A 13,593-nucleotide genomic window follows, 5' to 3' on the forward strand; every position below is an offset into this window, starting at 1 on the left:
ATGGGGAACATCAAGGGACCTTGGAAGGTCTGATGTGATCAGAGAAGGAATGGCTCCAAGAAGGATGTCAGCTAGTATGAGGGAAGTAGAGATGGAGATGCAGAGAAGGGATATCGGTTTGGGAATCAGAGTGCCAGAAGAAGGCATGGGAGATTCTCAGAAGGATGCTCAGACTCAGGATTCCAGAATTTCAGGTTCAGGAGGGATTGATCCCTCCACTTTGAGTACAGCCTCCACGAGAAGTAAGAAGTGGGGGAGGACTCTGAGGGGGAAGAGGAAGAAGTTTTGGAAGAATTTGAAGGCTAGTTTGAGATTAGGTGGTGGCTCGAGTTCTGGCTCAGGCAGTTCAAGATGCTTGAGGTGCAGTAGGCCGCACAAGGGGGTATGTCTGATTGGGACTAATCTATGTTTTAGATGCGGTCAGGAAGGGCACATGGTACATGAGTGTCCCATTGCACCCTGGTTGGCACAGTCTCAGCAGGTAGCTTCAGGAAGAGCGGCTCAGCCAGCAGCTCCAACCATGTTTTAGGTCAGGGGTCGAGGCAGAGGGAGAGGGTCAGCCTTTCTTTCTGAAGGTTCCCGTGGAGAAGGTCCGTTAGCTCCAGCTCGGATCTTCACCCAAGCTCAGCAGGAGGCAAACACATCAAACATTGTGGTGTCAGGTATGCTCACTTTGATATGTTTCGATGTGTGTGTTTGGTGGACCCTAGTGTTTGTCTTTCCTCGTTGCTTTGTGAGCCGTAGTGAGGGTAGGTTTGATAGCTTCTGGGCATAGAGTGCCCTCTTTGGGTTGGTAGACCCGAGGGTAATCCATCTGTGGCAGAGTTAGTCTGTCGGTTTAGTTCAGAGCATGTTGAGAGTAGGTGCCTTCCAACCGACCTTTTGGTTCTAGATTTGACTGTTCTGACATCATTCTAGGGATGGATTGGCTAGCTACTCGTCGTGCTACCCAAGTCTGCAGGGACAAGGTAGTCATGTTCAGAGTTCTGGATGGATCAGAGGTTGTCCTTGGAGGGGACAGTGTAGAGTGCCTAAAGGTTTGATGTCAGCCCCACAGGCTTGTAGTTTGCACAGGAAAGGTTGTCAGAGGGTTCTAGCTCTTGTGTGAGAGTTTAGCAGTCAGGTCAGGGGACCAGCCTCAGTGTCTGTTGTTGAGAGAGAGTCTTAGATTTCTTCCCACGCGAGCTGTCAGGTTTACCATCTGTCAGGAAGCTAGAGTTTTTCTCTATCCCTCCCTACAGGATGGCACCTGCAGAGTTGTGAGAGTTGTAGGAGTTGTGGCGAGGCTTGGTAAAAAAGGGTTTTATCCGACCTAGTACCTCACCCTGGAGTGTTCCAGTGTTGTTGTGGGAAACGAGGATGGATCCTTGAGACTTTGTAACGACTGTAAGCAGCTGACCAAGGTCACTACCAAGGGCAGGTATTCCCTTGCAGGATTGATGATCTATTGGATCAGCTAGTAGGAGCTGATTGTTTTCCAAGATAGATCTGAAATCCGGGTACTACCTGTTGAGGATTAGAGAAGAAGTCAGTTTAGTAGAGAGAAGAGGAGAGAAGAGTAAGGATCAGAGTAGCGCTTTGGAAGCGTGTTGAGTTCAGGAGAAGGTTGAGGTATTGCTTATGGTGTCTCCAATGGAGAGGGTGATTCTTTATGGAGAGAATCCATTCGGATTTCCAGATTCCCCTGTTATGGAAGTTCGTGTCAGGTCCTAGTAGGGTTCTTAAAGAACCAGAGGTGGAGATCTTAGAGGGTCTCACCTATGTTGAGTAGCTAGTGCGGATCATAGACACACAAGTCAAGAAGATGAGGAACAAGGAAATCCCGATGGTGAAAAGTGTTTTGGAAATCACCACTGGTATGGAAGAGAGTGTCTGGGAGACCCGGGAGTTTATACTCCAGCAGTACCTGTGTCTCTCTTTGGAGAGAGGTTTTAGGTTTTGCTTGCTTGTTTGCTTGCTTGTTCATGTATGATTGATGTTATGTTTTTAAGAATGCCTGTTTGTTTGTGGAATATTCGGGGACGAATGTTCTTAAAGGGGGGAAGAATGTAATACCCGGCTAGATTCCGGCATCAGAATCCCTACCTTCTGGCAGAATCTCCGTTGGGATTGAGAATTCTGAGGATGCCAGAGGCTTCTAGAGGGGTAAGATGTGTTTCTGAAATGTTTTTACTGATTTCATGGTTTTAAATGAAAAAGAATTGAGTTTTGAAAAGAAAAGACCAAGGAGGCATTTGCTAGGTTCGGCCGCCAAAAGTGAAGTTCGGCCGCCGAACATGGGAAGGTTTTGGGAGCACTTTTGGCCTCCGAAAGCTTTGTTTGAACGAACTAAGGTTCGGCCGCCGAACATGCATGAGTTTAGGGGGCACGTTAGGCTGCCGAAGGTCGTTGACCAGGCCACCTATAAAGAGCCCTCTGATCGAAAATGGGCGAGTTTTGTCCCCATTCTCGAGCTCAAGTGAGTTTTTGTACTCCTTTGGTCGTTTTCATGCTTTCTCTACCCATCCCTCAAGTTTTCATGAGTTCTACCCTGGTTTTGAAGTTTTGAAGCTTAAATAGGAGCCTTGGAAGCTTGGAGGCTTTTGGAGCTTGGATCCTCCACACCTCCGAGTTAGGGATCACACCACCCCTCGATCTTCATGAGGTAAGTGTAGATCTTTGCTTTTCTTGTGTTTTAATGAAGTTTTAAGTAAGTTTAAAGATGTGCTGATGGTTGAGTATGGGTAGATATGCATGTTTAGGTTTATGTGGGTTTTATGCCTAATGTATGTTATGTGATGTTCGTGTTGTGGAGTTTATGTTAGTTTATGCTCCTTTATGCATGTGGGAGAGTGTATGCATGATTGGGAGAGAGCAAGTGAGGTTTTGAGTAGTTTTGATGGTTTTGGCTTATGTGGGTCATAAGCTAGTTATGTATGCTTTATGATGTTCTTTGTTGGAGTTTAAGCTTGTTTAAGCTCCTTTGTGCATGATTAAGGGTTATGCGTGTTTTTAAAAAGGTTGGGTGCTTGTTTGGGGTGTTTGGTAAGATTTTGGAGGCTGGTATGCACGAGAGGCTGAGTTCTGATGAACTCAGGTTCGGCCGCCGAAGGTAGTTTCGGCTGCCGAACCTGCCTATGGATGCATGGATTGGCCGCCTAACCTTGCCCCCGAAAGTTGTGTTTCGGATCTGGAACAGACTTTCGGCCGCCGAAGGTGATGTTCGGCCGCCGAAGGTGCCTGACTTTCGGATCTGGAGAGAGGATTCGGCCGCCGAACCTGCATGACTTTCGGCTCTGGAAGGGACTTTCGGCTCTGGAAGGGACCTTCGGCCGCCGAAAGTGCCGCCGAAAGTGCCCTGTCCAGCCCTTTCATGGATGTTTTCTATGCATGTTTTGAGGATGTTTTAGGGGGGTTTTTGGGGAGTTGTTTATGAGTTGTTTAAAGTGTGTTTGGCACCTCATTCGAGTCCACCTATGTAGGATCGGACCCGAGGGACCAAGGAGGCCAGCAGTGCTAGCTGTTGCAGAGTCAGTCCAGCGTCTGCCAGAGGTGAGTAGAACTAACTAATAAAATGTTTTAAGCATTTTTCACGCATCATGAATGCCATGTATATGTACTAGGTTGCTTGCATTAGAGACACGAATATGCTGCATTGCATAATTTGATGTAGATATGGATGGACCAAGGCGACCCCAATAGCCCTACTTATGATATGTTAATGAAGTCCTGAGGAGCCCAAAGGGCCGGGCATAATGAAGTCCTGAGGAGCCCGAAGGGCCGGGCATAATGAAGTCCTGAGGAGCCCGAAGGGCCGGGCACCATGTTATGTTACAGTCAGAGGGAGTTTTGGTGGTCATGTTCATCCGTTATGTGAAATGTTTGTGCTGTGACGCATTCCATGATAGCATATGATTATTATTGTGCATTGTTTCTACTCACTGGGCTTTTTAGCTCACCCCTCTCCCCTAACCCCAGGTTTGCAGGTCAGAGGTAGTCCAGGAAGATGTCAAGGGTAAAGACTATGGTTTTGTAATAGATTAGTGTTTTAGTGTGGACATGTAATGTAAATTGATATAATGGATTGTAAGATAATGAAATGTAATGTAATGTAATGCAAGTATAGTAGAGTTGTGTTATGTATTAGTACTGTGCTTGGCTCTAAGACTTGGTTAGTCCCTGTTTAGTACATGATGTATGTTATGTCAGATGTTGAGTTGTGTTTGAACTAAACTTGTAGCATGTGTTGTTTACCACGCTAGAGTTTGATGAGGACCCTAGTGGAGGTTTTATGTTTTTGGTTTGGATGCATGCACAGGTTAGGTTTGGTTCATTGGATGTGACTCCGGCTTTATGTATGTTATGTTTACCCAGCTAGAGTTTTGATGAGGGCTCTAGTAGGGGGTTCTTTATGTTTTCAGTTACGTAGCATACAGGTCGAGCTCGGTATACATCAGATGTTTCAGTTTTTATGTTAATGTTTTGATAATGTATGGGATTTGACCAGGTGATAGGAGGTATGTTTGGCTTGCTACGGGTCCCGGCGGCCTTAAGCCGATCTGGATCCTAGCGCCGGTAGCGGTCCGGTTTTCGGATCGTTACAAAAAGCTCGTTAGGGGTGGTAAGGGCAAGAAAATATTCGAAAGCTCTTTAGAGCTGTAAAAGGCCAAAAAGCTAGTCAAGGCAGTAAAAAGCCAAGGAACACATCAAGGCTGAGAAAATGCTTGGAAGCTCATCAAGGCTGGAAAAATATATGCAAGTCCGTAGGAAGCCCGTCAGGGCTGTAAAAAATCAAGGAGCTTGTCAGGGCTGAGAAAATGCTCAAAAGCTCGTTAAGGCAGAAAAAATATACGAAAGCTCGTCAGGGTTGAAAAAATACACGTAAGCCCGTCAAGGCTGTAAAAGGCCAGGAATCCCGTCAGGGTTGTGAAAAGTTAAGGAGCTCGCAAAGGCTAGAGGATGTCTGGAAGCTCGTCAAGGCTGGTCAAGGTAAGAAAATGCTCAGAAGCATGCCAGGACTGAAAAATGCCTGGAAGCTCGATAAGCTTTGAAGAGGTTAAGGAGCTCATGAGGGCTAGAAGATGCCCGGAAGATCTCTAGGGCTAGAGAGAGCCCAAAAACTCGTCAAGGCATTACTATATCACTCGGATCAATTTTTGCCACACAAGATCTTGAACCTGACTGGACGGCAGGGCAAATAAGAAGAAAGTAAGGACATCATGCGCTTAGCCCAGATAAACAAGCCACACGGCCTAGATCATGAAGATAACTGTCACATTCAAATCTAAATAATTGAAGACCAGCGGGGGACCTCTAATGCTACATGCGACTCACCTAAAGTAGGCAATGAGCTGTTACCATAAGATAGAACCATGTGGCAAGGATCTAGTAAATCTATACACAATCCCACCCGTAGAAAAGAAGACACTGGCATTTTGGATCGGCTTTAGGACAGGTTGACCTCAGGTCAGACAGACTCGCCCTCTCAACTTTGGAGTGAGCCTCCATAAGGAAGTTACCGTTAAACAACTATAATCCAGTAGATCCCTTTTACACCTGTAATCATGGGATTCCCGACTAATTAGCCGTTGAAGATTCCCTATAAACGAACTGGTTATATTATTGTCGGATTATCAGAAAATGCTATATTTATCCCAACCTTCTTACAGTATAAAAGAAAAAACTATTACAGAGGTAAAGATACGCAATTCTCTAACACAAATGCCCTCAAGTTCTATATTCACCTCATTCTTTAGATTACTGACTTGAGCGTCGAAGTGGCTGCTGTAGGCACCCACCACCTTACATTCTCTGTTTTGTAGGATTAGCCAATCACAATACAGTTTTATTCTGACCACATCATCATTTTGATTTCAGTAACATTACTTCCTTACAGATCCATAAGACATTATTACTCTCTTCCATATCTTAGGCATAAGAGTTTGACATCCATAGCCTTGCTAATAGGATGCATATTGTCATATTTTCTTTTGTTAATAGGAAGCTAATAGTGTGCCCATCTCTAGCCACTAATGCCTCGTAAGATTCTTCCTTTTCATGTAAACTTATGGTGTAAGATCTCCTCATTTCATATGTATTTTACTTTTGCCTTTAACAAATTTCTATCTTTAATAAAAAAAAAATATTCAGGAAGCTTTTTATTGTAGTGAAATGATAACATTTTTGTTGTAGAAGAGTATCAAGCTAAGCAAGACAAAGAAGAATTAAATATTGGCAACACTAATTGATTTAGCTTAACTTAAATATTGTAACTAATCCGAATAACTTGTTCTATTTTTAAATATCTGATTGTTAATATTAGATATCGAATTTAATGTTGTTAATAGCTTTGATAGCTGAAACTTAGTTGTCATTTTATTATTATAGTTTTCTTTTTAATAAAATGGATAAAAGATTATTAGTTGTGGAAATTAATCAAGATGGGAAAATAAAAATAATAATAGTAAAAGGACCATACTTTCAATTGATTTCTCTATTGAAGTATGACCATAATTAAGTGATGACATTGAAAAGGATAAAATTAAAAAAAATTAAATTAAATTCTCATGTGAATTATATATGATCATGTGATGAGTTGCAAAATTCATCACTTTTTTCTTATTAAATTCCATGATTTTGCTACGATATCGATGTAAACAATTGATTTTACTTAGAATTTGATTTGGAACAGGGTTTTGAGCAGAAATCGAGAAAATAAACAAAAAGAGGTTGTTTAGAAGTTTTTCTGATTGGAGGGTACAGTCTTGCCCAAGGCAGTAGTCCAAAGTGACGGATAGACCCCAGAATTTTGATTTTGCCAGCTGCAATTATGATTTTTTCAGTTGTACAAAGTTCAAATCAGTTTTAGATAGAAGCAAATATAATTAGATTAGAATTGGGATAAAAGTCATCATAGGAATAATAGAATTTCTTTTAAATTGTAAATATTTATTTTTTTATTGGGGAAGAGACTATATAGAGGCTGCCCTAGAATGAGAATAGGCATCTCACATTCTCTCTTCTCCTCCTCTCTCTTGTTCGGCTCCCTCTTGATCAATGTAAACAATTGATTTTACTTAGAATTTGATTTGGAACAGGTTTTTGAGCAAAAATTGAGAAAAGGAACAAAAAGAGGCTATTTAGAAGTTTTTCTGATTGGAGGGTACAGCCTTGCTCAAGGCAGTAGTCCAAGGTGACGAATAGACTCCAGAATTTTGATTTTGCCAGCTGTAATTATGATTTTTCCAACTGTACAAAGTTCAAATCAGTTTTAAATAGAACCAAACACAATTAGATTAGAATTGGGATAAGAGTCATCATAAGAGTAGTAGAGTTTTTTTTTAAATTGTAAATATTTATTTTCTCTTGTTCGGCTCCCTCTCGGCAGATTTCTTCTTCTTCTCAAAACAACTATTCACTTTTTCTCTCTTTTTTTTAAACTATTCTTCTTATTTTATTAGTAATTTAATTTAAACAAAGTTAAGGTTTCTGTGGCATCGATACTCATTTATCCTATCTATAAATTCACAAATTCTCTCTTTTTTTTTAAACTATTCTTCTTATTCTACTAGTTATTTAATTTAAACAAAGTTAAGGTTTCTGTGGCATCGACACTCATTTACCATATCTATAAATTCACAAATTATCTCTTTTTTTTTAAACTATTATTCTTATTCTACTAATTATTTAATTTAAACAAAGTTAAGGTTTGTGTGGCATCGACACTCATTTACCCTATCTATAAATTCTTTTAAATTAAGAAAAGAAAAATCAATTTAAATTAATAAATTCGACACCTATCAAAATTTTCATCATGGTTAACCTTTTGCAACGGTTCCAATTTTAGCCATCCACATATATGGAAATTACGTAATTGGTTATCTAATTACCAAAATTAGTTAGTTAATTACAAAAATTAAATTGATACTACAAATATAAAATAACTAATTTACATTAACCTAATCCAAATTTACATAAAAAATAGATAGAAAATTGTCAATATCCTGACAATATTATATATGATCATCATTAATATTTTTCAGCTATAGAAAAAATGCTAAGTAGAAGGCTGTAATTTCAAAAAAAATAACCATAATAATATGCAGTATATAATATTAAAAGAGTTATTTCTGTTTCACTACATTAAAATGAATAACTTTCAGTCATAATCAATTTTTTCAAAAGTAAATCAAATATTATTGCCATCAAATTGAATAAGTATAAATCAACTCAAGACTTAATCTAATAGTAAGTACATCTGAATAAATCTGAGAGGTCTCAGGTTCTATTTCCCTAATCCCCAACCCCATTTCAAAAACTTTTATGAATCAACTCATAATAAAATTGAATATCAGCTAGTATGAAAAACAGAGTACCAAGAATATAATGAGAAATCATAATTTCTAAAAAAAATAGATTACAAATTATATAATCAAGTTAGTATGATCAGTTATCTATGATTCTATAATCAATTAACACGCTATTAATTAAATCATGATCAGTCAACTAGTAATTATCCATATTAACTTGATTATCTTTTAATTGATTACATGATTATAGTTGATTGATCATAAATATTAACTTAGTTATTGTTTAACTGATTGATTATATATATGATTATACAATTAAGTTAATATGATCAATTATTTATAATCATGTGATCAATTACCCCGTAATTGATCGTATGAGCTTGATTATGAGTTAATCGACTATATCTATGATCATATAATAAAAATAGAGTAATTAATTGCCTATTACTATATGATCAATTAAATCATAGTTAATTAGAGTTATTTAATGATGATTTAATAGATAATCTAATTAAGTTAGTATAATCAATTATATGATCAATTAATTTATAATCAAGTGACTCGTAATTAATCATATTAGCTTTATTATTATCAAATTGATCATATGATTAATATTTAATTGATCAATACTTATGACCATATAATAAAATTAATGTGATCAATTACCTTCGGTCACATAATTTAAATTATTATATTAACTTAATTATACGATCAATTAATTCATAATTGATAATATTACTTGATTGTGGTCCTTTTTTTAAAGGAAATTGTGATCTAATTGATCATACTATTATAATTAATAATTAATCATATATTATCATATAGTCAAGTTAATATGATTAACTACCTATAATCATATGATCAATTAACTTATAAGATCATATTAACTTGATTATGATCTAATTGATTATATAATCATAATCAATTAATCAAAATCTATGATGGCAGCTCTTCGTCACACTTTTGAAATTTGTACATCTCGAAATTTTTTTTCACACTTTTAAAAATAGTGCGTTTTGAAATTCTATTTCTAAAAAGTTATCATGAGTTTCCATCGAATATCAAATATCGAATATCGAATATCGGACGATAAAAGTTAAGTTTAATTCAAAATTACCATAAAATTCAAAATTAATTGGTGAATGTTATTATAATCAATTAAATCATTATAATCAATTAAATTATAATCAGTTATATAAATTTGATTATGTACTTACTGTAAAAATATAGTTAATTGCTTTTTACACTAAAGAAATTTTAGGATAGAGAATGAAATTTAAAATTCAAATTAGAGAAAGAATGATAATAAATTTATACAGCATTTAAAGGGTGAAAAAGTCTTTTTCTCACATAGGCCATTCATGTTCTATTTGGATTAATTCGATCCAAATAGCAATAATCATAAGAAACATTTATAAATGGATTGAATAGATACATATATATTTTACCATGCAATGAATATTGCACTGGAAGCTCAAACAAGGCAGAGTACAAGGCTCAAGCAAAGAGAAATAAAGAAAAACCCACAAGTAAATCCCAAAAGCTCAAACATCCTTTAGCAGTCTAGAATCTTTCCATTGCACAATTGCCGCATTGAAACCAGAATTGACAACGCCACCAATGCAACCCAAGAATGCCAATGAAACAACAGCAATCATCGACCTGCATGTGAACAACCCAGAAGAAAAACTAGCACTAGCCCGACAATAACATAGAAGAAGACTAAATCCACCAAGAGGATCATAGAGGGAAACTATAAGAATCTGTCCAGCCAACACAAAATCGACCAAGACAAAGAAGCATATTTTCTGAATAAAATTCAATCAAATTGTATAATTGAAAAAATCGGCCCGGCTGCCATCCCTAGAAATATTCACTCCTTCATCTTTGCGTCTGCTAAACATGGGCCAAGAAATTATGCTTTCTTTGTTTCTTTTATTCTATGACTTTATCGGTGGACCCTTCAAATAATGGAGCTAAAATCTACACATAAATCTGTTAAAAGAATTGCATGTCTCGGGGAACCAAAAAGAATGGTTGACAAGCATGAAGCCACCATTATTGCAGGGGCTTTGGTTACAGCTCCTAGAAACTTCCCATAAAGAGTTTTCTAGGAACTCTAACTGTTCACTGCCCTCCCTTAACTGCCACTACTGGCTGTTCTTTTCTTGCGAAGCTCCACCTCATTCCCCTCTACAAATATCAGCAAGGCTATTTTTGTAATTTCTCTACTGTCCCATTTTTTAGGGGTAGTATAAAGGACGAGACGTCGATACCCTTTAATTCAATCACACTCAATGTTCAACGCCATCACCAACACTTCGTCAACTTCCATTATTAAAGACGCACTGCCCTCTTTTAAGGACATATACCCTTTAAAGAATATATTTTTGCTTGCATATAGGGCACTTGATGAGATGGATCAAACTGAGCACCAGGAGCTCCTAGAAGGTGGCCGAGTAGTCCGTGATAAGTACCAGTTGCTTAGAAGGATTCTGCAGTTTCTTGTCGCTGGGCTGTCTCTCTTCTCTTTGTTTCTTTGCTTCTACATGGGCTTTTCTTTGTTTCCAAAATCCTTCTGTGTCTACTTCAATGCTCGTCTACTCTCACTCTTTGCTCATACACTTGAAAGGAAGTACATGTTTCTCATTTGCAATGGAATCCTTGCTTTTCTCGCCAAGAGTTCAATTTCTTGCACATCTTCATCTTCTAGGTTTGATCTTGTTGACCAGTTATCGCCAATGAAACCAACTGTTGCTGATATTGCATCCATTCAAGAAGTTGCTTTGTCAGCCAAAGCAGAAGAAGCAGACAAAGAAGAAGAAGAAGTAGAAGAAGCAGCACCAGCAGCTGCAAATCATGAACAAGAACTACAAGAACAAGAGAGAGAGACTTTGCAGAAGGGAGAAGGTGAAGATTTGACAGTAGAAGATGAAGGAAATGAAGAAGAAAGAGGAGGGGGTTTAGTGTGGAAAAACGAAGAAGATGACCAAGAAGAAGAAGAAGAAAATGAGGAGGTAGCTAGTACAGAGGAATTGAACCGGAAAGTTGAAGAGTTTATAAGGAAAATGAAGGAAGAAATCAGGGTTGAAGCTTACCAACAATTAATTGCAGTGTAATGTATGTTAATAATGAATTTATTACACACGGCCATTGTAGAGCTGGGTTTGATCTCTCTTGCCTTGAAGTTTTTTAGCCTTTAATTAGTAATATTTTTTTCTTGTCTATTATTATTTCCAATATCAATTAATTTTTTTAAAAAAGAAAAAAGGAAATGCATAGGAGATCACATGGTATTTTAGTCAATAATTTTTGGAAAAATAAAGTTATTAAATTATTCCATTAATCATTGTGAAAAACTTTAAAAAGCATTGGAAATTTATTTCCAAGAACTCAAAATTTCGAAAATTTAGACAGATTCAAAGAATTTTCATTAGCAGGCTACAACAATATATTAATAAAAAAGTTTATTTATACTATAAACTCTTAACCATTATACAATAGAGTGAATAATGTACATAAAAAAAAAAAAAAGAAAACAAAGAGAAATATATATCAAATTATCAAAATTTTATATATTTTCATATATATTATATAATATATAAATTTTTATGATAAAAATAAATATTTATGATAAAAATAAATATTGCATAAATTTACTTCTATTTTCACATAATTTAAGCAATAATAAAGTTAATAGAAATAAAGAAATTAATTGTGTATTTTTTTTTTCTTTTTTAACAATATTCTATTCAAATTAAATTTGAATTAATTTGAAATTTTAGTTTAATTTTTTTAAAAAAAATTCAGTTAATAATTCGATTTTACTAAAATTATTTCGGCAAAATCAAACCGAATCTAATAGTTTTTTTTTTGGATAATTTTCTATGAATAAGTATGTGAATTATATATTTTTTTCATTTTTATAGTTTTTAATCTGAAATATTTTTTTCTTATTTATACTGTTTAATAGTTATTCTTAAATAAAATCAAGATTAGACCATTTCAATTGAATCTTAAAATACTAAAAATAAAATTAAAAATAAATTTATTAAAAAATTCAATTGACTGAATCAAATCAATTTAAACCAAATCAGAATAATTCTGATCAAATTAACTTTTTTTAATTTAATTCGATTTCAATAAATTTTTAAAATTTAATTTTTAATTTATTTGATTCGATTTAAAAAAATACTACATATTAATCCTTATTCTTCACTAATACTTTAATATTGAAAATTTAAAGAGGAGGGGGTCTCCAAGCTTCAAAACTTCGTTCTTTGCTCAAAATCTTCAAAACCAAGTTAAAACTCATAAAAAAACATGAGGCCTGAGCTTGAGGTAACAATTCTCAAAAAATACCCCTGACAGTGAACCTGTAGGGGGGTTATTCATGTGATTCCAGGAGTACCGAGTGTTTATGGGGGACAAAAGGAGAATGTCACAGATGTCCAACTCTTGGGTCAAACTCCAAGTTTTGAAATTGGTCAAGTCACATGACCAAGTCTTTTATTTTATCCTTAGAAAATGTTTGTGATTTATGGAAATGTTATAAATTAGGATGCATTCTTCAAGCTTCTTTTTTTATAGGAAAAACAGAAACGTTGGATGGATGAAAGCATGAAGACAAGGCCACAAGGCCATCCAGGTATAGGTCCCGCATATAATCCGAGCGTTGATCCACGAAAACAAACATTCATAAAAGGCCACAAGACCATCCGGGCATGGGTCCCGTATATAATCCAAGTGTTGGTCCGTGGAAACAAACATTCATAAAAAGCCACAAGACCATTCGGGCATAGGTCTCATATAACAAGGCATCTCATGCCATGCCATAAGTCGGGAATCCATTAAGTTAGAAAACTGGGTGTTACCGCCACTAAAACAAGGCCATAAGTTAAAAAACCGTCAGGCCAAAAGACCGGATGTTAGTACCACTAAAATAAGACCATAAGTCGAGAACTCATTAAGCTAAAAGACCAGGTGTTAGTTCCACTAAAACAAGATCATAAGTCAGGAATTTGTCATGCCAGAAGACCAAGTGTTAGTCCCACTAAAATAAGACCGTAATTCGGGAGCCCGACATGCCAAAAGATCGGGTATTAGCCCCGCTTCATAAGGTGTTTTCTAAAGCATTTCATAATAGGTCTTAGGGCAGGAACACATCAGGCCGACCAACCGGGAGGTAGTCCTATTTCATGAGAAGTTTTTAAGGCATTTAATGTCAGACTACAAGGTCGGTATACACTAGGGCGACCAACCAAGTGTTAGTCCCATTTCATGAGAAGTTTCTAAGGCATTTAAT

At 36.5% G+C, this 13,593-nt stretch overlaps 1 protein-coding gene across 1 annotated transcript; it reads left to right on the forward strand.

Moving 5' to 3' along the window:
* Positions 1-10,585: 10,585 nt before the first annotated feature.
* LOC122724625 lies at positions 10,586-11,407 on the forward strand. Its single transcript, XM_043960155.1, has one exon. The coding sequence runs from the start codon at positions 10,586-10,588 to the stop codon at positions 11,405-11,407; it is 822 nt and encodes a 273-aa protein (XP_043816090.1).
* The last annotated feature ends 2,186 nt before the right edge of the window (positions 11,408-13,593 follow it).

Source organism: Manihot esculenta, chromosome 9, assembly GCF_001659605.2.
Source record: "Manihot esculenta cultivar AM560-2 chromosome 9, M.esculenta_v8, whole genome shotgun sequence".
NCBI classification, from domain to species: Eukaryota; Viridiplantae; Streptophyta; class Magnoliopsida; order Malpighiales; family Euphorbiaceae; genus Manihot; species Manihot esculenta.

What these genes read in the sequence shown, in the direction of transcription:
- LOC122724625 (XM_043960155.1), top strand. Translation starts at nt 10,586, where the DNA reads ATGTTCAACGCCATCACCAACACTTCGTCAACTTCCATTATTAAAGAC.